The sequence below is a fragment of the Fundulus heteroclitus genome, chromosome 21 (assembly GCF_011125445.2).
Source record: "Fundulus heteroclitus isolate FHET01 chromosome 21, MU-UCD_Fhet_4.1, whole genome shotgun sequence".
Taxonomy (NCBI): Eukaryota; Metazoa; Chordata; class Actinopteri; order Cyprinodontiformes; family Fundulidae; genus Fundulus; species Fundulus heteroclitus.
The window spans coordinates 7,956,805-7,977,436 of record NC_046381.1 but is presented as its reverse complement, the minus strand read 5'-3'; the positions used below and the strand labels follow the sequence as shown (position 1 = coordinate 7,977,436).

Below are 20,632 nucleotides of genomic sequence, written 5' to 3'. Positions count from 1 at the left end.
ATACGGAAAACAAACTTCCTACTTATCTATTATATAAGTACAGAATGACATATGTTGCAGCTTTTTGTGAGCACCTGTAAATATTTGTAGATCTTCTAGCAAGTATTTGTGAGATACAAACAAACCAAGATGAATGGAGACAGAAAAGCAGGTACGGCCTCCACAGAGATGAATTAACAAGAAAGATGATTGAAAAGACCTAAGAAGCAACGTAAGCTTTATGAACATCCGTTATTGTGCCGAAGCACTAGGAGGAAGATGAGAGATGAGGTGAGACAAGGTGGGAGAACATGTAAAGAGGAGGCCAGGGGGTTCAGTGCACAAAAACAGAGCGAGCCAGTTGGATATTTCATCTGGCTAAGGCATGGAAAAAAATAGGAAAGGGGATTCATTTCCACAAAAAAACAGGAGATGAGAGAAAGGAGGATGTCAGAGGCACATTTTATTTCATTTATCCTGGTTCAACAAAAAGCATCTATTAAGCAGAGTTTTCAGTTTTCTCACATGACCCACAAAACTCCAAAAACAAACAAGCAAACTTTAACGGTAGCGCTATGCCGAAGTTGCCTCTTTGTCCTTTCTAGACATCGTTTATGCGCAGGATATAACTATTCACTGGCTGATCAGTTCCTTCGCTATCGCTACCGTGCAGCCGGCGAATCCTCTAAAAATAGCATGTGCTAAAAAAACAAATAGAATAAAAACAATGGCCAAGCAGAAATATTATCAGATCTTACCCTCATTTGGTAAATAATGGCTTTAACATACCGTGCATTGCACATAGATAAATGGAGAGCAAGGCAATTAATGCAACAAACCTGCTGAATTAAGCTATTCTGAATGCATGGGAGGCTGGCGTCGTTCGCTGAAGTCCTCCATTGATGCCTTCTAGGACATCAATAAATCATGGTGTAAAGCAGGATCCTGCCCGCTGATCCAAAGAAAGGCTTTGTCCCACCAATCATTCAACATTACTCTCAATGTCACGGGTCCAGAGTGGCGGTCACCGGATCCAAACAGAAACCGGTGGGACGGTAACCATCACATTTACTCCTGCTAACTAACTTTTCGTTTTCCACTGTTCGATAAGGATTGATCCCATTCCTTTCAGTGCTTCACCTGGTATGTGCAAGCAACCAGTGGTTATGCATTAACCTGACTAGAATATTTACCTCATTTTGCAGGGATCACCTCATGCGCCGCTTCTGTGAATACCAGGAGTCTGCATGCGAAGCAAGTATTTTAACTGATTTTGCAGCGAACAGCTGGCAGTAGCTCGACCAAACTGGATGCTCTACAAGGAGCCAAAAATAGACACTGGAAACTCGTCCATCATCGTAATGGTGACGGTTTATCTTTGATCCTGAACTGCTACTGCTCTATCATCTCTGCTCAGCTGCATGACAGGAAATAACGTCACCGTGTGCGGAGGAAACAAGACGTAGGTCTACTGAGAATCTGTGCAGGGCGTCATTTCAAAAGGTGCGCTTTGAAATTTAGTTAAATGCCTGACAGTCTGTTCGCTCTTTGTGTTTACTTGTCATGATGTTTAGGTAAATATTCATTGGTTTTTGGATGCATCATCTGTAAGTGTTTTATGGGCTTCTAATCTGCAATTCAGGAAAAATGCAATAAAAGCCATTCGTTGCAAATTAGCAGCACTCAACAGGAGTCAGATAAAGTGGAATTAAAGAGAAAATCCTGGGGTTGTATACAATATCCAGTTTAGATTGTGTTTGTTGCACAAGCGCTTAATGAGTTGATTTTTTCAGTAGCTAGCAAAGCAGGATTGGTTTCCAAACATCAGTCATTTTTGTCAATGGTTAGTAAATGCTACCAGCGCTACCGGTCAGTATTTTAAAATGGTTTACTTCTGTTATTTGGCAACTCTTCACTGCAATCTAAAGCACATTTAAGGTACAGATTTAGTTTTTACATTTAATAAAAAAATTTATATGAAAATATGGGCTTTATACAATATTAAGACTAGTTAAGTGTTGGTTGCCCAATGACTCAGTAGTCAGAAAACCAGCAACGTTTCCAGACATTAGATTTTTTTTAAGCGAAGGTTAGGAAATGCCAACATTTCCTAATGAAAACACAAAAAATAAGATCAATCTAATTTAGATTTTCTGTTAGATTTTGTCCTTTTTCTAATGTGAGGCATAAACATGGAGGAGGAAAAACCCTTTTATTAACATACTGTGAGAAAAAAAATCTCATCATCATGATCTACAAGCAGAGATGTCCAAATTAAAACCTCACAATCGACCAGGTCTAAACCTCTGTTCTAGACGGTATTAGGAACATTACTTATTTATTTAAAAACAATTCTGTAAGTAACCTTGTATAGCATCTATACTCCGAAAAGAGAACTAAAAGTTAGTAACATTTTCTGGAAATGAGTGCATTTGTCCTTGATTTGAGTAGTTAAATAAGATTATCTGCCGATGCAATGAGTAATTTGACCCCTAAAATAAGATAATTAGATATACTGCAGTTGAATTAAGATGATGGAGATGAGTTGTTGGTATTTCAAGTGTAACATTCCTTTCTTCCAATGGCAGATAATCTTATTTATCTACTCAAAGCAATGGCTAATAGAGTCATTTCAAGAAAATTTTACTTATTTTTAGTTCCCTTTTTGCAGTGTACTTTTAGATACCCAAGTTACTGCAGTAAATGTAGCATTATGTCCTGACCAGCTTCCTAAAGACCACATTTATTTTAATTTACATTGATCATATCCACTCCACAGCAATGAAAAAACCTCCGTGTGTTACCCCCTAAACCCTCAGGAGCAAAAGGAGAGGACTACACACAGTGCAGATGAGAATATGACGAGCGAATATCCCCGCACACGACTTTCTGTGTATCCCGCAACACAACATGAATTGATAACATATTCATTGTCAGATTCAAATCGAGGTATGCCTTAAATGTTGAGCTTTGTTGAAAGCAGCGGGAGCCTTTAATTCAGAGCATTGAGGAAGCGGTCAGGGTGAGACACAGAAACAGATCAGATCCATCAGCTTCAGGCAGACAAAACCTTTTATCAGCAGGGCGACTGGGGAGCTGCTGGCCAACTGCTGTTAAGATTGAATTATTGCACCTGGACAGCATCATTGACCTTGGCTGACTTCTGTGGAATATACTACCACTATGGCCTTATAATGTGCAACATTATTCCTGCTAACACCAGATATGAAACATACAAACCATGGTTTTTATTTTACCACCAGTACTGTATATGTCGTTATTCTTGTATGCATTGCTCCTCGTTTTAGAATTCTAATCAAGTTTAATTGTTGATCCCCATAATCCTCTTCCACCCTCCCCCACTGAGACCCTGCACGCACAAGCGGGTATAGATAATGGCTGGATTATTTAACACCTGGAAATGAATCAGTATAATGGCCAACTTTACTTAAGGGGACACAGAGTAGGCATAATGGCGACATGCAGAGCCAGCACACATCCACATATTATTCCCACCACACAGGGTGACGGATGTCCAAAGGTTAGCAATAAATAAGTTGATACAAATCCAGAAATTTTTTTTCAACTGGTTTTTAGCAACCAATCATAGATTGAGAGGAAAAAAAATCAACCATCCATCCCATCTATTTTCTATACCAGCTAAATCCATGCAGGGTTACAGGGGCTGGTGAACAGGTGTGCACTCCAGGGTAATTTAGAAATAATAACTAACCTCAAATGAATGTTTGTGGACAATGGGACGAAGCCATAAAACCAAACCATGCAAACTACATGCAAAAAGGCCCCTGGCTGAAATCTGAACCAAACACCTACTTGCTTCAAGGCAACAGAGCTGCCAACTGCAAGAGATAAATCATGTTGGATTAATTTACAGAGGTTTGTGAATCATCAGCTAATGACTGTAATGCTGAATCACCAAGATGATTTAGCTTTAAATCTTTAATTTCAACCTTTTTTTTTTTTTAATGTGCTCCGTTTTTATTACAAATAACCCTTCAGAAGTCCAAAAGTGATCAATCCCAATTATTGACCTTTAATGTAATTATTAATCAAACATTACTAGCCACATTTCAAAATGTGACAAGAAGTTCAATAACTCAAGGTCAACCCAGAAATTTACTTTTAATAGACTCCGACAAATTTACTTTTAATAGACTCTTAATTCCAGGTAATTAGTCTCCTGTAAAATAATTATGTTGGCACTTATAATATTACTAATAGCTTCAACCTAATCCTTACTGTCTGTCACTAATTCGAATTGAGAGAAGAGAAAAAAACTGAATCTGAGAATAAGCTACATGCTATTCTTAAAGTGTTTTATTTCTTTTAAGAATTGCCACACCAACCATCATCATATCCACCCGGGGTCTATGAGCTAAGCGACTACTTTAGCATTAGTGGGTCGCTCCAAATTAATCAGACCAACACAGACCCTCAACGAAACCGATTATGCTGAACAATGTTGCTGTCCATTATAGACTATTGTTTTTGACTTTGTTGCATTTAAAGCGCCTATTTCTTGCAAATTGTACTTGGGTGAACGTTTAACTATGTTATGATCAAAATCATGCCCAAAGGGGTATTTTGCTTGGTTCATGCATGTCTGAGTAATCCTGGTGAATTGAGACAACGTTGCTCTTTTACCACCCAATCTGCACAGTGACAGCAAATGCTAGCTATAAATATGTCGCAAAAATGTGTTTTCGGCTGCGAGAGGTCTCAGGCTTTGTTCAGCCTTCCTAAAGGAGAGCCTAAGGGCCTGTAACATCACTCCACTGATGACTGCTTGGTGAACCTCAGTCTGAACCAAAGTGGATTGTCCAGGATTCCTACAATAGAAACACCCGATGGAGAAACCAGAACCATAAGTAAATCCAACCGCTTGCTAAATGGTAACAGTAATGTCGAGTTAGGGTTACATGCTGCAGTAAAAAAAAACACATAAATAAATGAATAACAGCCCCAGAAAACAAATAACATTTCATAACAAATGAATAATCTGGTATGTATTTCATCATATATACCTATAGTTGAATTAGGATGGCTTAACAAAGCATGATACAGAACCTTTAATGGCACATTAATTAATTTGCTAAACAAAGTATTGGGCAAGTCATTTATTAATTAGGCTATTAATTTCCAAAGTTTATCCTAATAATGGCGGGATTGGAACTACCATATTTTTCACAGCAATATCACAGAAAGCTATCACTTCGTTTTTTTTAATTTTTTATTTCAACTCTAAAAACAGTTGCTGTAGCTTTTCCTTCTGCCAGGCCACGTCTTTTTTGATCTGGGGGCTAAAAATGGGCATTTCTCGTGACAATGTCTACTTTCACTTTTGTAGACCTGTTTAGTTAATCAGATTTGTCTTTAGCAACAGAAAACAGAGATTTATCTGACAGTTTCTGATGTTACTGTATCCATCTAGAAAAAATAAAACTAAGGCCTAACTCCAGGACTGAAATGGAGTTTATCAAGAGTAATATAACTGTATATCACTACAACAATATACGTAACTGCACTGCTCAACTTGAACTGCTTTCAAAAGAGCATGGCTCCATCTGAAAACTTCTAATTATAGCTACTAGCTCCTGCTCCTTGACGTTTCATAAGGTCAACAGTAAGAACTCTATCATACGGAGGAAAGGAGCTTCGGACTGCTGTGTTAATTTCGGAAAGCCTTTAACTACGACGTTATTATGTGACGGGAATGCATATGGATGATTCTAGTCAAATCCAGGCCTATAGCCTTCTGAAAATGTACTACAAAACGTAGTACAAAAGATGCATTCAGATGAAGCCCATAACTCTTTTTTTCCCCGTTTTCCTCTTTAGCTAGTACAATGCTGTCCCCTTGTGGTAGTAGCATGAATTACAACCAGGAATTATGGTGCGTTCCTTTTGCCTCAGAGGTCCGGACAAAAGAGTTGCAAGATTAGGAATATATTGTGAATACAGAAGTCGGGTACCATCCTGTTGCATCAAGTTTCCGACTCATAATACCGACTTTAAGGGCCGTTCCAGTTAAATTTTCTTGGAGGTCGAGAATTCGGACCACTTTTAAAGTGCTTGGTGCAGTGCAGATCATGTACTGACAAAAGTCAGAGCAGAGTGGAAACAGAATTGTTCGTTGGCTGTAAGGAGGCTCTTACCAGCCTTTCAGGAGATCAAAAGTCTTCATGCACCAAAAGTGCAATCTTTCTTGGGCTCTAGGCCTGGACCTTCAGCTCGCTGTCAAAACCTGGCCAATTCCGCAGTTTATATCTCACACAAACAGGTTTTTTCCGTCTCATCTCGGCTAAGTAGTTAGCACCTGCAGCTTTGCTTCTCCCAACATGTCCTAATCTTTTATACTTCCCCGCTCAGGTTTGATCAATGGGATATTTCTCCATTATCTTTACTTGTAACAGGAAATCACTGGGATTTACACCCGGGTTACACATGGAACGCGTTATTAGCCTTGCAGTAGAAGAGTCTTCGTAACACTAACCCCTTGTGGGGGCAGCTATGCATTACAGGCAGTTGTTGTAAAAAAAAATGGGATTGGACAATAATGACCTTTGCTATAACTATTTGAATCTCTAATAAACAACAGCTTCAAATATTTATGCCAATAAATGATTCCATCATTAATATTACAACTGGAGGTTACTTTTAAAGCACCTATTTCTAACTCTACCACATGCATTCATGACAGGGTAACTCGAGAGCATCAGGTGACCGACTGATCGAACGCCAGTCAGAAGGTCCGGCTCTTTAATCACCAGGGTTAAGGGTTAGGTCACGCATAACTTTGACATAGGCAATAACTTTGACTGAGAAAAGTGGAAAACTGTAAAAATGTGGTTTATCATGACATCTAAACGACAAATTGCATCTACTCTGCCTTGGTAACTAATCTTTACAGATATTAACGTTAATCACCTCCTTCTGTGCCTGAATCTCTGTATGATACCTCAATATTTCTATTTAGACGTGCGCTGAGGCTATCAAAGGTGCCAGTTTGAACAAGTTAAATTAGCGGCAAGATGTTAGATCCAGTGATTTTCCTTTTAAAGCCTTTATTGCACGTAAGATAATAATCTCTTATCCTTCAGATATCTTTCAGTGAAGTTCAAAGGGGGAAAAAAAAGTGTAGATGTTTCTGGAGTTCATCTTGATGGAATGTCCTACATAGCGTCATCTTAGCAAAGGCACAAACAGACAAATTCCTCTGGCTGGCTTCTGGGCGTGGATGCCTACCATTCTGGGTAGATCTCCGTCCCATGGGTGGACACAGATAGATAGGGCACATCCTGTGGACGTCTGGGACACGCCGGAGGAGGAATGGATGGGCGTGGTGGTGAAGAGGCGGAGTATGGAGGAGGAGGGAGGAGGGTATTGGGACTCCACAGATGTTAGCTCAGAGATAAGCGGTTAAGATTTTGGTACGGGGTAATGGCTTCCTGTTTGAATGGTTCAGAAATTGTTTGTCAGGTTACAGCAGCTTTGAACTTTGTTTATCTTAGAATCAGACAGCGAGAGAATGCAGAAACAAGAGTGACAAAGAGTCCCTGCGCTGTTTACTTGGGGAACAATTTAGCTGCTGTCACAGCAGCAATGGATGTGACAGGAAGGAGAGACATTAAACAGGAAGTTCTCTGGAGTCTGGGCAACACATTGAGTCTGGAGTTGTTCACAGTTATGGTTCACCACTTAAAAAAAACAATCTAAACGTGTCCACTGCTAATGGAAACTTTAAAATAAGCGAATGACACATAACCAGAATATTAGACATGTTATTGTTGGCTTACTGTGGAAATGTGTGGAATTCCATACTACAAGAGCTTCAAAAGTGCCGGATCAGTAGTTCATTAGGCTTTCAAAGTTTCCTTCACATTTTAGCTGATTTGTAAACACAATTTTTTTGTCCAAAACATAAAGATTTAATGTTTAATTTGCTTATAAATCAAACTAAGTTTACTAAGGCATAAAAATGCTCCTAAAGCTAAGTGGACCACTGCCTTGTCTACAGCAGGGGTGTCCAAACTTGTGTGACGTGGCTCAAAATCATCGAGTGAATGGTATACAATTGACAAAAACTAAAATCACAAAAAATTATATAATGAATGGTTTTCCCCTGCTCAACAATAAACTAATTGTGCAATATTACGCAAATAAAGCAGTCTGATTTTTTTGTTTTTAGAAAAGGGAGCTTTAACAGTCAAAGGAGTTTTTCCTGTTTACCTTTATAAAACAAAGGCATCCTGTTTGCGAACTCTTTTGGGAGTCGGTTGTAAAAACAATAGTTCCTTCTTAACTATAAAAACAGGATTTTGGGTCACATTTGTTGTATTTAGCGTAATTTAAGCGATTAAATAAAAGCAAACTTGAGTGTCACAAGACTGCTTATGACTAAAACTCATTGAACAGACGTAGTCGTATTAATTATGAAATTAAAGAGAATGCAACAACCGCGGTTATTAAAAGATGAATACTTTGTGTTGTATCTAACATTAAGAATTGTAAGATTACATGTTTTTTGGTAATAATTTTGCCCTAAATTAAAAGTAGAAGGTCTCCATCTGTATCGACTACCTGAACGAATTGCATTTGGGGACCCTAAGAACCAGACCAAGACCCCCTTTTGGCCCCTGCCCAACACATTGGACCTTCCCGGTCTAAACAGAACAGAAAACTAAGCAAATAATCAACTTTAAAAGATCTTGCATATTCTTTAGTTGACTGTATAAAAAGCATCAACTGGTTTGTGAATTTCTGTTTAAAAGATAACAAGAAAGTCTGGCTAGTATGATGTGAGAGAGGAGAAATGTCCTCCACTAGCAGATTGCATGGTAGACGATCCTTTAATTGTTATATCTGCTGCATCATCTTGTCTTTATTCTCCCACAGATGGCTCTTCCACTGAGACCTGTCTCTCTACGCTGCTCGGAGAGACTCTACCTACCCTAAAAAGAGAACCAGATTAAAGCGTGCCAGGGGAAACTTGGGGCACAGCTAAACTTCCAAGAGAAAACATGAAAGAAAGTTGGGATTATAATTTCAAAGCCAGGATTTACTTGGGGTAAAACACAATTTTCTCCAAAATATGGTCGTGATATTAACTTTGAACAAAACTAATCCACAGTTTTAACTGTCTCCTCCTTGCCAACATGACGTCTCTTCCAGCTCTGCGACAGTTCAAGGGGTTCAGCTCACAGCGGTCTGGGTTTATCTCCTCTGAGGGACTGAGGCAGATTTGTCAGAGACCAGGGGCTTTTCTGGCCTGAGGTGCCGTTTGGGTGGTGAATACCAGATATCATCAGCCATTTTTTTTGCAAACTGTCCTGGAGCGCTGGTGGCTCTCAATCCGATCTCAATGCTCCATATTCATGTGACATTCCACGCTGGGATCCTGCCAAAGCTCAGGGCATCTCCTCCCTGAGGTTGCAAATTTCAAACAGCACAGACTTGACAAGCGGTAAAAGGAGGAAGCAGTGTACATATCATGTCATGCTCTCAAACTGCAGAATTCTGGAGGTATTTTGATGAATTAGAAAAGAAAGCACAAGAATAATTTAACCACCACATTCTGAGATTGATCTTGGTTGGTTATACCTAATAGATATTTTCACTCTTAGACAGAATATCAGTTTATTTCAGATATTAAATTCAAAAAGTTAAATAGTTGTATTGAGTCATTAAACACTGAGTGATATATTTCAAGAGCTCTGTTCATTTTAAAGAATATAGTTTAGAGTTAAAATTATGTACGCCCGTGTACAGAGCACTGACTTTTTCTACCAATTTTTTCCTTCCACTTAACTTTCCAATAACATGCTTGGATACAGCACTCTGAAAAAAACAGCTAATTTATCAAATATCTTTTGTTCCCTGCTTGTGAATTCTGACAATGACTGTCTGCTGGGCAATTATCAGCACCCCATGATAGTTTAAGCCATAACAGAACATTTTGTAATAAAAGTCTTTATTATTTTTTAACGGTGATTTCAGTGCATCACTGTGAACATCAAGATTTGTTCCCAAGCCCTTTTTAGCCCTTGTTTCAAGTATAAATACAAACATTTACTAAAAATTAAAATGTACTTTCATATTTCACAGAGGCCAGGATTTAAATATGAAACCTGCAAAAAATATAATTTATATGGTCAAAGCATTTTTATTTAAAATCTTTACAATTATTATTATTATTTGACTACTAAAATTATACATAAGTACACAAGTAATTAAAAGTACATAAATTGACAAATGTAAATAATTATAGATGTTTTTTTAAATTAAATGTAACCATTACAGTGAAGTTTAAATCATTACACATATGGATATTTATCTAATAAATTAATAAATGTATGTTATTGTACACTCCTGGCCCCTAATAGAGTTCAAAATATCTCACTTGGTATAGATCAATATTGAATGAAGGTCGGTTTGAAAAAGGTCTACTGTAACTTCAAGCTTGAAATCTACAGGAGCTGGTTGTATTTCTATTATGATTCTAGGCTAATATTGACTTATTTCATAAAAGAAATGGAACTGGTTTTCTTATGCAAGATAAAGAAACTTAGAAACCATGTGAAGATGCAAACTATCCATCTGCAGATAATATGTTGACTATCTTGCTGACCCAGAAACCTGCCCCAGTCATCTCCACCTCACATCATCTACTCACTCAGCAGCTGGCAGCGCAGGACCTGCAGACTTGTCTTCATGGTATCAAGTGATCCGGCTCCTCCTCCACAGTGCTCATGGTTCTCTGCACAAAGAAAAAGAAGGAACGTGAAACCTGCGGCTAAGGTATCAAAATCACATCCAAGTCATGGTTAAGTTTGATATCTGGGCAGATTTTTAAAGAGTAGACACATAAAGACTGTCCTCTTACAGTCACATCCATAACCAAACCAATGCATTATTTTCAGCAAGTAACGAACGGTGATCTGAGAAAGATTCTCATCTGGCCTTCTGCTAAATGAAAAGCCATTCACAAGCCACATTTAACCTTTCACACTAAAGAGCCATGCACTATGTGACACTTTCTGAGTTTCATTCTTTAATGGAAATTAACCTGCACAATGACACTTGCTAATATCAATCCATTTCAAAATATACAAAATATGTCTGAAGGCATTACCAGACCAATTCTATCATATTAAAATAAAAAAAAACATTCAAAGGTTAAGCAGGATTCACATTAAATTATCACTCACATGAAAAATGTAAATAAAAGTCTAAATAATCTCCAGCTTTTGCTCATGTGATGATGTTGTAAAGCCAGTTTTGTTTAAAATGTACTCTAAAAGTACAGACTATAGGATTAAAGCATATGCTCAAACATGGAATGTGTAAGGAAGTCAAAATGTACATTTCAACAATAACTGGGAATATGGTTTTAAGAAAAGATGACATTGTACTGAAGAGGATTTTTGAAGCCTGCCATTTAGACCAGAAATGTATACGCAAAGAAAGTAAAAGAATATAATAGTGTTAATATTGTTCACAGTACTGTGAGATTTTCAACTTTACGTATTATTAATTTAACATTTTAAATCAGACAAAGATAATCTAAATAAACACAGAACACAGTTTTTAAATAGGGATTTAATTAATTGCAGCTCAGCTGTAGATATCCGACAGCGTGAAGTAAGGTAAAAGATCCGAAAAAGAAAAACACCTGATATCAATAAATTCAAGAACAGGGAGAAGGAGGAGGACTCAGGTTTCAACAGTGGAGACGACTCAGGTTTTCAACTTTTAAAAAACTTACAACACAGCAATAGGTTTGATTCTTTCCAATTTTCACCTCAATACTCACCTCCATGCAGGTGATCACAACATCTCCCCTGTAAGCCAGGCCAACGATGACCCTAACGACTCCCCATTGCTAAGGGGTGGACCTGTTTCGGTTTAATTTGCATGTTATCTAAGCCAAAACAAGGGCTTTTTGGGCAATAATATAAAGCTTGGAACTCCACACTACTCCAGACATTTGAATTGAGAAAGCTTTCTGGATGGGAAGCGAAACGTCTTCAAACTTCGGACAAAAGTCCAGTTGTTTGGTTTTTAACTTTTTTTTGGAAGAACAGGGAGGAAACAAAGCCAATGAAGAGTATCATTCTGTAAAGATTTAACAGGCCATTTTTAAGGACCCCAACAAACCATAGTAAGAGTCATTATCCACAAAGGGAGAAAACAGGAATCAGTGATGAACCTTCTCAGGATTAGCCAACCAACCAAAATTACTCCAAGAGCACATCAACGAGTCATCCAGGAGGTCATAAGAACTCGGAGCAACATTTAAAGCCCTGCAGGTCTTGCCTTAGTAAAGGTCAGTATTCATGATTCAAATGTCAGACAGCGGCCTGGTCTAAAACAATAGGATGTTGCACACATAGAGATATCAGCTGTGAATGTGAAATTGGATTTCACTCCCCCTTAAGATGATGGCTCAGGTTGTAGCCAGTTTGTCTTTCTGTGGCTCACAGGTGGGGACAGATAACAAAGCCCAAAGAGCTGATATTTTCATGAGGTTTTATGTTTAAATAAAGCCATAATGCACCTCATCTGAGTCACTATGCCCACAGAGCTGTCAATGGTGCACAAGCAACTGCATAATGGCTGTAAATATGTGGAGCAAAATGTGAAGGCGATGTGAAAGTGCTGGATGTTTAGTGACAGCAGAACAACATTGTTGAGTAGCTACAAACAACCAAAAACAAAGAAGCAGAACAACATCAACAACAACAAAAAGAATAAAAAACACAACACAATTGGATTTGATTTTTGTCTTTTCTTTTCTAACGTTTCTTGTGGTGTGTTAACAGCTAAGAGGCAAGCATAAAGGAGGCAAACAATAAAAATATTACAGCTTAACCTGAATCTACACTTGTTGGTCCTGTGCACATACAAGCTAGGCTAAGCACTGGAGCACAGCTAGCTGCAATGGCAGCTTCCGCTGCCATGACTTACTGGCCAGAAAGTATTGTTAAGACTCATACATTGTTAATGAATTGTTCAGAAGCAGACACACGAGCCAAAAAGTAAAAGGTTTCAGCTAAAAACTGTCACTACTTGTAGTTCCTGCTTAACATGGAAGCTAGTATTAGCACTGTAGCATAGCTAAGTGCTACAGGACATAGCATAGCTAGCTTCTAAAGGACGCTAGAAAAGTAGCATTAAAAAAGGCCAAATAATTGTTCACAATCCTTTTTTTTTTATTTTGCCACAAGGCATATGTTAAGATAATTACTGTTATTTTAAGTTGTTTGTAGAATAAGTGTTTTTTCAGTTAGAGTAGAGCAAAGAAACCGGTGGGATGCAGAGGGATGCAAACAGGTATAACTGCAATACTGCAAAGGGCTAAATATTTTATGAGCATAGAAAAATAGAAAACAGGTTAACTCCCCTGATACAGTTGAGAAATAAAGATTATAAACACTGGACACAAAGATATTAAAATAGAAAACCTTATGGGCTATAAATACCTTTTAAGAGCTAGGACATATGAGCATAATTTTGCTCTTCCTTTTTTTCCGTTCTCAACACAGCTCAAAACTTTAAAAGAGCAAGAACACGATACAAACAATAGAAATCAAAATGTCTACTGTCATTTTAATATTTGAAATGACACAAGCTACTTAAACTACCATCCTCACACCCACACGCAACTGACAGCATATTTTTACATTTGTATCTTTATGCTGTTGTTCTTGTTTAATTAGCAAGTATTATCTTTTTCAGTGCATTTTCGGTTAAACAGGATGAAATTCTCTGCAGTGATAAAGTCTCATAAGGGGACAGACCGGCATAAGTGGACAGACGTGCTTTGAGTTTGCAAATCGTAGAGTTGAGGTGACGTTGTGGGCAGGTAAACAAGGGGAATAGAACATAGTAACAGGCAGAATGTTTGACTTGTTTTCACAAGACCCCCCAACTGACCCCACCTGAACTCAGTCAATCACTACATTTCATCTACAGAAATCTTTAATGAGAAACAAAGTCTTTTTGGGAAGGGAGGGCTTTATTCTGCTCATATAATTTCTGCTGCAAGAATCATGAGCCAAATATCCCTGAAACAGACCAAGAACGGAGGGAGATTAACCTGAAGGTCCTGGGTGGAGCTTTCCAGTTAGTACTGCATCAGTGATCTCAGTTTAATCTCCAATACAGTGGTCTGCAACATGCATAACAGGAATAGCTGGTATCAAGGACTGCAGAACCAGTAGGACACCACTGAAGTTTTATGAATGCTCAAAACAGAAGCTGCTTTCATGTTCCTTCATTCATAAATGGGAGTGTATTTAGTTCTAGGTGCACTTGAGGATTTCTTTAAGATGCTACTAAACCATCATGTTCTGGCTGACTTTTAATGCTGTGGAGGCTAAATATGCTGTCACACTGTGTCCGTTCTTGCCATGTAAGCTGCCGTTTTGAAAAATGCACATTATGTGGGTCTAAATATAATGAACAAAAGCTTTTATGGAATTATTCTGTTGCGTCTTTAAAGTATAACTCACCCCCCGTACCAGAACCTTACTCCATGTTAATAATTGAAAAATGTGCTTAAAGGAGATGGTGCCAAGCGGACCAAGGAAAGTTTGGGGGATGAGGGCTGGGCGTTGTCTGGGCTAATAGAACAAGGTAAATAAATGCTAAATAAACTAATGGAATGCTCAGCTAATAAATTGATAATATAAAAGTAAAAAAATCACAAAGTTCACTATTCCAACTCCCTGGGAGGCGTACCAGACTTTTAATCCCCACAGCAGCAAAGCTACTGACGTGAGTTTTTCTCGATGATGTCACAATATTTTTCAAGCCAATAACATTACTGATCCAAAATTAAAATGCAGTACACTCTCCCAACATTAGGAGGGCGACACATAGCCAGGTTTAGACACACAAGCAGGATTTCAAAAAATTATCAGTAATTTGTCAAAATAATGATTGGTATATGTAGACAGCACTAGAAGACATCAATTTGTACAGTTTAATAATAATAAAAAAGTTGATTTTGAGTTTAGTTATCCTTTAAGCACACGCAATCCGGTTCTGAATAGTCCATGTGTACTGGGATCAAGGATGTCAAATTTACAGTGTTGTGCTACACGGGGATATCATAATTAACTTTATAAAAAATATTATGTTTTATTTTCTGCTTTCTTCTTCTTCTTTTTTTCCCTCAGAGAATGAATTTATAAGCTCGACGAGTGTCCCCGAGTAGTCAGATACTAAATATCCAAAATAACAAGAGTGCCGGTCTTCCTGCCAGTTCAACCTTCAGTTTCAAGCAACCAGTAAGCCACAGTGACAAAAACATCTGCATAGTGTGGCTCAGATTAAGTAATGTCATTACTGGGTGTTGCAATGCATGAGACAGATGTGTAAATTCTGTGGCAGTGGTGCACATGTTTGATATGCAAAACATAAAAACAAAACTTGTGGCAGCCTGGCTTGTCTGGTGATAAATTTGCATATGATATGAAGAAAATACATAGAAGGCTGATGCTGGATTGTTGCCTTCCGATGGCTTTAAGTCTTCATATGCCTTCAAAGCAAAACGAAGAATGAAAGCAACATAAAACAGTGGACTTTTATTATCTCCGGCTACAAAGATTGTTTTACTCAAGATAATAAATGCAACAAATTGATGCAAATCACAGCTATACACTGTAGAAAATGTGTTCTAATACCCCTTTTCAATGGACTTTACATAATGAGATTTTAAAAAAGCTAAAAACATCAAAGAGTCAAGAAGACAAAGCATCTCACACCAAATGAAAGTAAAACAGAACAATATGTATCCGTGGAGAAACATAAGCGGTGCAACGTGTTTGTCATTTAAAAACAAACAGAAAAACAACAATAACATTTTCTGATTTTCAAATGCTGCCTATTCTTCAACTGGGGTGGGGGGGGCTCGCATGGCAACCGACAAGCTCACAGGCGGCAGCCCTCACTATGGCAACCTTAATGGTACATTACTGTAAATTCACATTCATTCAAGCAGACATTTCACAGCCCAGACAGATGTCGGGGGGAGGAAAAGGGGGGGGGGGGCGATTCAGAAATCCTCAGACAACCCAAACTGAATAAGATAACCCACTCACGGTTTGCTTGTTTTCTGGCACTCGGAGACAGGTCTCGGTCCCGGTAGCTCAAGGACTGCCGCTCTGAATGGTGTATCTGGAGGAGGGGTGGAGGGGCTGGCAGGGGACTATAGAGGCCAGCAGCAAGGTCAGCTGAGATGGCAGAATGAAATAAGACTGTCGCTTGCTCTGCGACCACCGCTTGCAGGGACAACAATGCTTTAATTTTGGACTTCCCTCAATTCTGTTGCTAGGCCTTAGTGGCTTGTGGGCAAGGGAGGCTTTTTCCACAGCAGGAGAGAAGGGCGAGAAGGAGAAAGAGGAGTATGGGAGTCGGTGATGAGGGTGTGAAAGGGTTGTGCTCCCACAGTCAACTGATAACTGGACTCTCAACAGGTTTTTAGCCTCCACCCCCCCTCCGGTGCTTAGGTGAAGTTCTCACGCTTTAAGCAATCAGTGTGAAGCTGCGCTGCGAAGGCTGCAGACGTTTCTTAGAAAAATTTGTGAACAAGCAGCAATCCCTAACAGACAAGTTAGGGATAACATTGAAGAAGGAACAGTGTTCAAATCTATCACCTGCAAATGGAAAGAGCACACTGCACAACTGCAAACCACCCAAAACATGGTTATTTCTCTAAACCAGTGAGCTGTGACCTGCGGCTCTGAAACTATATGTGATTCTTTAGGCTCTGCACAATAGCTCTTTTTATATTACAGAAACAAAAAGGGAATTTTTTAAATCATTTTTTGGTATGTTTTCATGTAATACCTGCTTAGAATTTCTATGATAAAATGACAGGTTCAAGGAAAAAAAGTTACGCTTTTAGTTATTAGGCTGCAAACGACATGCCTTTTCTTCTATGTTTCACAAGTATGCTGTTGTCTAGCTAAGAAATGTATTTCTCCTCTTTTTTAAAAGCCCAATTCATTTCCCTTGTTCTGAAATCTAAAATAAGATATAAAGTCGTAGTTCTTAAATTGACCAAACTAATATTATATAGTCTTTATTTTATTTTTTTAATCAGTTATCTTTGATTTTTCTTCCCACTAATGGTCATGTAGGTTTAGACAAAAGGGCTCTGGCGATTGTAAAGGTGACCGCTGACCTAAACCTACAGGCCACACGAGAACGGCATTAATCAGAAAGGCAGCCCAAGACTCTCTGGAGGAGCTGTAGTTATTTGTAAATCAGGTAAGATAACCTGTTGACAGATGCAGACCCTTTAAATCTGGCCTTTATGGCATGAAGAAAAGGTTCACCTAGCAGGACAGCAACCCTAAACATGCCGCCAGAGCTACGGTGCAATAGTTTAAAACAAAGCATCCTGATTTTTAGAAAGGCCCACAATGCATTGTAAGGTGGATTTACAAAGTACTCTCAAACAAGCTGAATAAGAATGCACGCGACATGTGAATTAAATGTATAAAACATTTTGAAACTCATGCCTTTCTGCTTTTGTTTTGGTCTGTGTTCTAAAACAACAATAAAAAACACTGAAGTTTGCGGTCTGACCGTAGCAAAGTCCTACACAGTGTTTTTTTGTTTGTTGTTCCCTTTATGCATGTAAAACTCTGGTTTAAACAGCTCTGAGTTAATTGAAGCCCCGGCTTGGTGTGATCACAGAAAGTTCAGCTCCATTTCAAGTTTTACACGGCCCTGCCCTTGCTCACAGACCCAGAGGGGACGTGCAGTCTCAGGGGATGTCCACATTTCCTTTGATGCCGTTTCACCCTTTGATGGAAATCAGCAAACATCCCCTGATAGCACGATGCCCGATGCTTTTCGTGGTCAGCGTGCTTCCTGAGCTCAGGATGATGATGACGTCTTAATCTGCCGGATATTGTTGCTGTGACTCTGAAGCGAGAGTTTATATCCGGGGAGCTTTTGATGTCTTTCTGATCGTCAGCTTGCAAAATCACTTGCTGACAAATTATATTAGACTGTGTCTGCTTGTGCATAAAATAGAATCCTATTACAGCTTTCTGAACATGAACGAATCTTTATCAAATAAAATCTTATGTTTCCTTCAGTTAACATACCACCAGCAGTTCAGTGTCTGACCTGTGGTGCTTTGATAACGCACCAACACAATAAATGGTTGCATCTATTAAGTGGCAGAATCGACAGGCCCAAATTAAAGCGAGCAGCAGGAGCTAACTTTCTATGAGGAGCCTTAAGGCCAAGACGCTGTGCTGCACTGCATATCTGAGTCCGCCTGGAAGGTAAACGTGGCAGAGAAAGTTGCTGGTGCTGTGCCAGGTTATCAGTCTGCACACTCGCCTCCCGTCCGGCCCTACTGGCAGTACAATTATCAAGAGAACATTTGCGTCTCAGTTTGATGTTTCCCTCATGCTAAAGTTACCTGTTCCAGCCACAGAGCCAGAAATAGAAGCATAAAAAGACCCTTCTTACTAGGACTGTCACAGACTTTATATGCACCCATTGCACCATAAAATCTCACTTTAATAAGCCCCAAGGTGTTCTCCTGTGCTCAAAATAACATGCTTAGATGCAATTTCAAACGACATTTAAGCCATAGACGTGAGTTAAAGTCCACAGAAATGTCAAAATTCTTTGAAAAACGTGATCATTAACATGATGGTTATTTAAATTGAGTTTGTAATGGCTGGAAAAAAAACTCTATGAGATAGGGGGAAAAAGTGATGTTCCCCAGCACTAAGGGCTTTTTAAGCAAAGGGTAAAATTAATTTCCAACTAAAATATACACACTAAAGTGCGGATCAAGTTCCAGGTGACAGATCACAGTCCCAATCAAGGCTTTCTTAAATTATCAATATCAAAGCCCATGATGAAATATATGAGTTAGAACAAATCTCAGCAACTCGTGCAACCAGTTTCACATTCATAAGCCTACTTGCTCGCTAAGCTTGTAAAACTATACTGAGAGCCGCCTCCATCATTTTGTGGTCAAACATCTCCACTTTTTCCTGCTGTGTCTTTCACCCTTTGCAGTGCCGATAATGAAAGAGAGACTATGTTTGCTGCTGCGACTCACTTGCTGTGCTTAGACACCAATAACAGTCCATAGAGAGGTTTGGTGAGAGCAGCTGAAAATATATTATTTAAAACTGACTAGTTTTGATTAGTTTTGAAGGATAACTAATCTTTCAGCAGCTTGTGTGTGTGTGTGTGTGTGTGTGTGTGTGTGTGCGCGCGTGTGTGTGTGTAGTACACACACACACGTGTGTACTACACACGTGTGTGTGCCGATAATGAAAGAGAGACTATGTTTGCTGCTGCGACTCACTTGCTGTGCTTAGACACCAATAACAGTCCATAGAGAGGTTTGGTGAGAGCAGCTGAAAATATATTATTTAAAACTGACTAGTTTTGATTAGTTTTGAAGGATAACTAATCTTTCAGCAGCTTGTGTGTGTGTGTGTGTGTGTGTGTGTGTGTGTGTGTGTGTGTGTGTGTGTGTGTGTGTGTGTGTGTGCGCGCGCGCGCACACACACACACACACACACACACACACATATACATACATACATACATACATACATACATACATGTTGGGTATTTCATGCCTGTCTCAATATAAAATGGCCCAAATGTACGAAAAAGCATTAAAAATACCAAGAAACAGGTTTCATAAATCTCAAAATGTAAAGAACCACGGTAGAATATCTTACAATAAGTAGGAAATTTACTACAAAATTAACAAAAATCAATCTCACCTGGGATGAAAGTAACATTCCCTATAAACAATTGGTCCTCTCCATCAACAATATGTTAATCGCATTTTTTTCATGTCAAACCTAGAGGTAGGTATGGAACTGTTTCGGTTCAGAGTGTAGCCCGCGTTTACTTCCTGGTTCCTCAGCCAATCATATGAGAGTTCCCAGGGTTCCCAAAACAGAGTGCAGCATTTGGTATTTGATTTTGGCAAAAGAGCGGCAGCCTGCAAACACGGAAGCCAGTAAGAGAAGCGGACCAGAAATAGAACAGAATACAACATCATAGATCTATCCTGTGGGAGTAAAAATTTAGTGGAGTTTCACAACAGCAACACACTGTTTTGAAACGGCATATTGGATTGTTGTGACTGGCAGGCTGTTGTGCCGATTTAAGCCACAAGGTGTCAGTATCACTTATTGCTCCTTTCAGGTTGGCTTGGTCTAATATTTTTTCAATTGTAACAGTAATGATCAAATACAATCTGGATTCCTTAAAAACTATGAAACAGCCAAATGAGGAGCTGTGAATCAAACACCAACTTCAGCGTCACTAGCTGGCCATGGTGCACCACCACATATTTCTACACTGTACAACACAGGAAGATGACCACTCCCCGGGGACTAGATGTGAGCCACTGATGCGGCTCCATGACCAGCAGCTGCTCTGCACATCATCTGTAACAACTACTATATGCAGTACTTGTAATCCAGCACTTATCCAACCAAAAATCTACTATTTAAAATGACAAACCTCTTTAGGAACTTTATCCTAAAATAGCAAACATATTATTTTCCATACAAGTATTTCTATAGTTAGTACTTTTCTCAAATAAATCTTCTGTATTGAG

At 38.9% G+C, this 20,632-nt stretch overlaps 1 protein-coding gene across 7 annotated transcripts in view; it reads right to left on the bottom strand.

Moving 5' to 3' along the window:
• tmem108 (transmembrane protein 108) overlaps window positions 1-20,632 on the bottom strand; it is a 62,453-nt gene that overhangs the window by 17,963 nt on the left and 23,858 nt on the right. For 6 of the 7 annotated variants that reach the window (XM_012872319.3, XM_036125190.1, XM_036125193.1 and 3 more), the window contains exon 2: window positions 10,673-10,756. In XM_012872319.3, the coding sequence (XP_012727773.2) occupies window positions 10,673-10,712 (40 nt within the window). In that variant the 5' untranslated portion in view covers window positions 10,713-10,756. Of the gene's footprint in view, window positions 1-10,672; window positions 10,757-16,106; window positions 16,308-20,632 lie in introns of those variants that run through there. The other variant, XM_036125197.1, reaches the window with a different exon arrangement.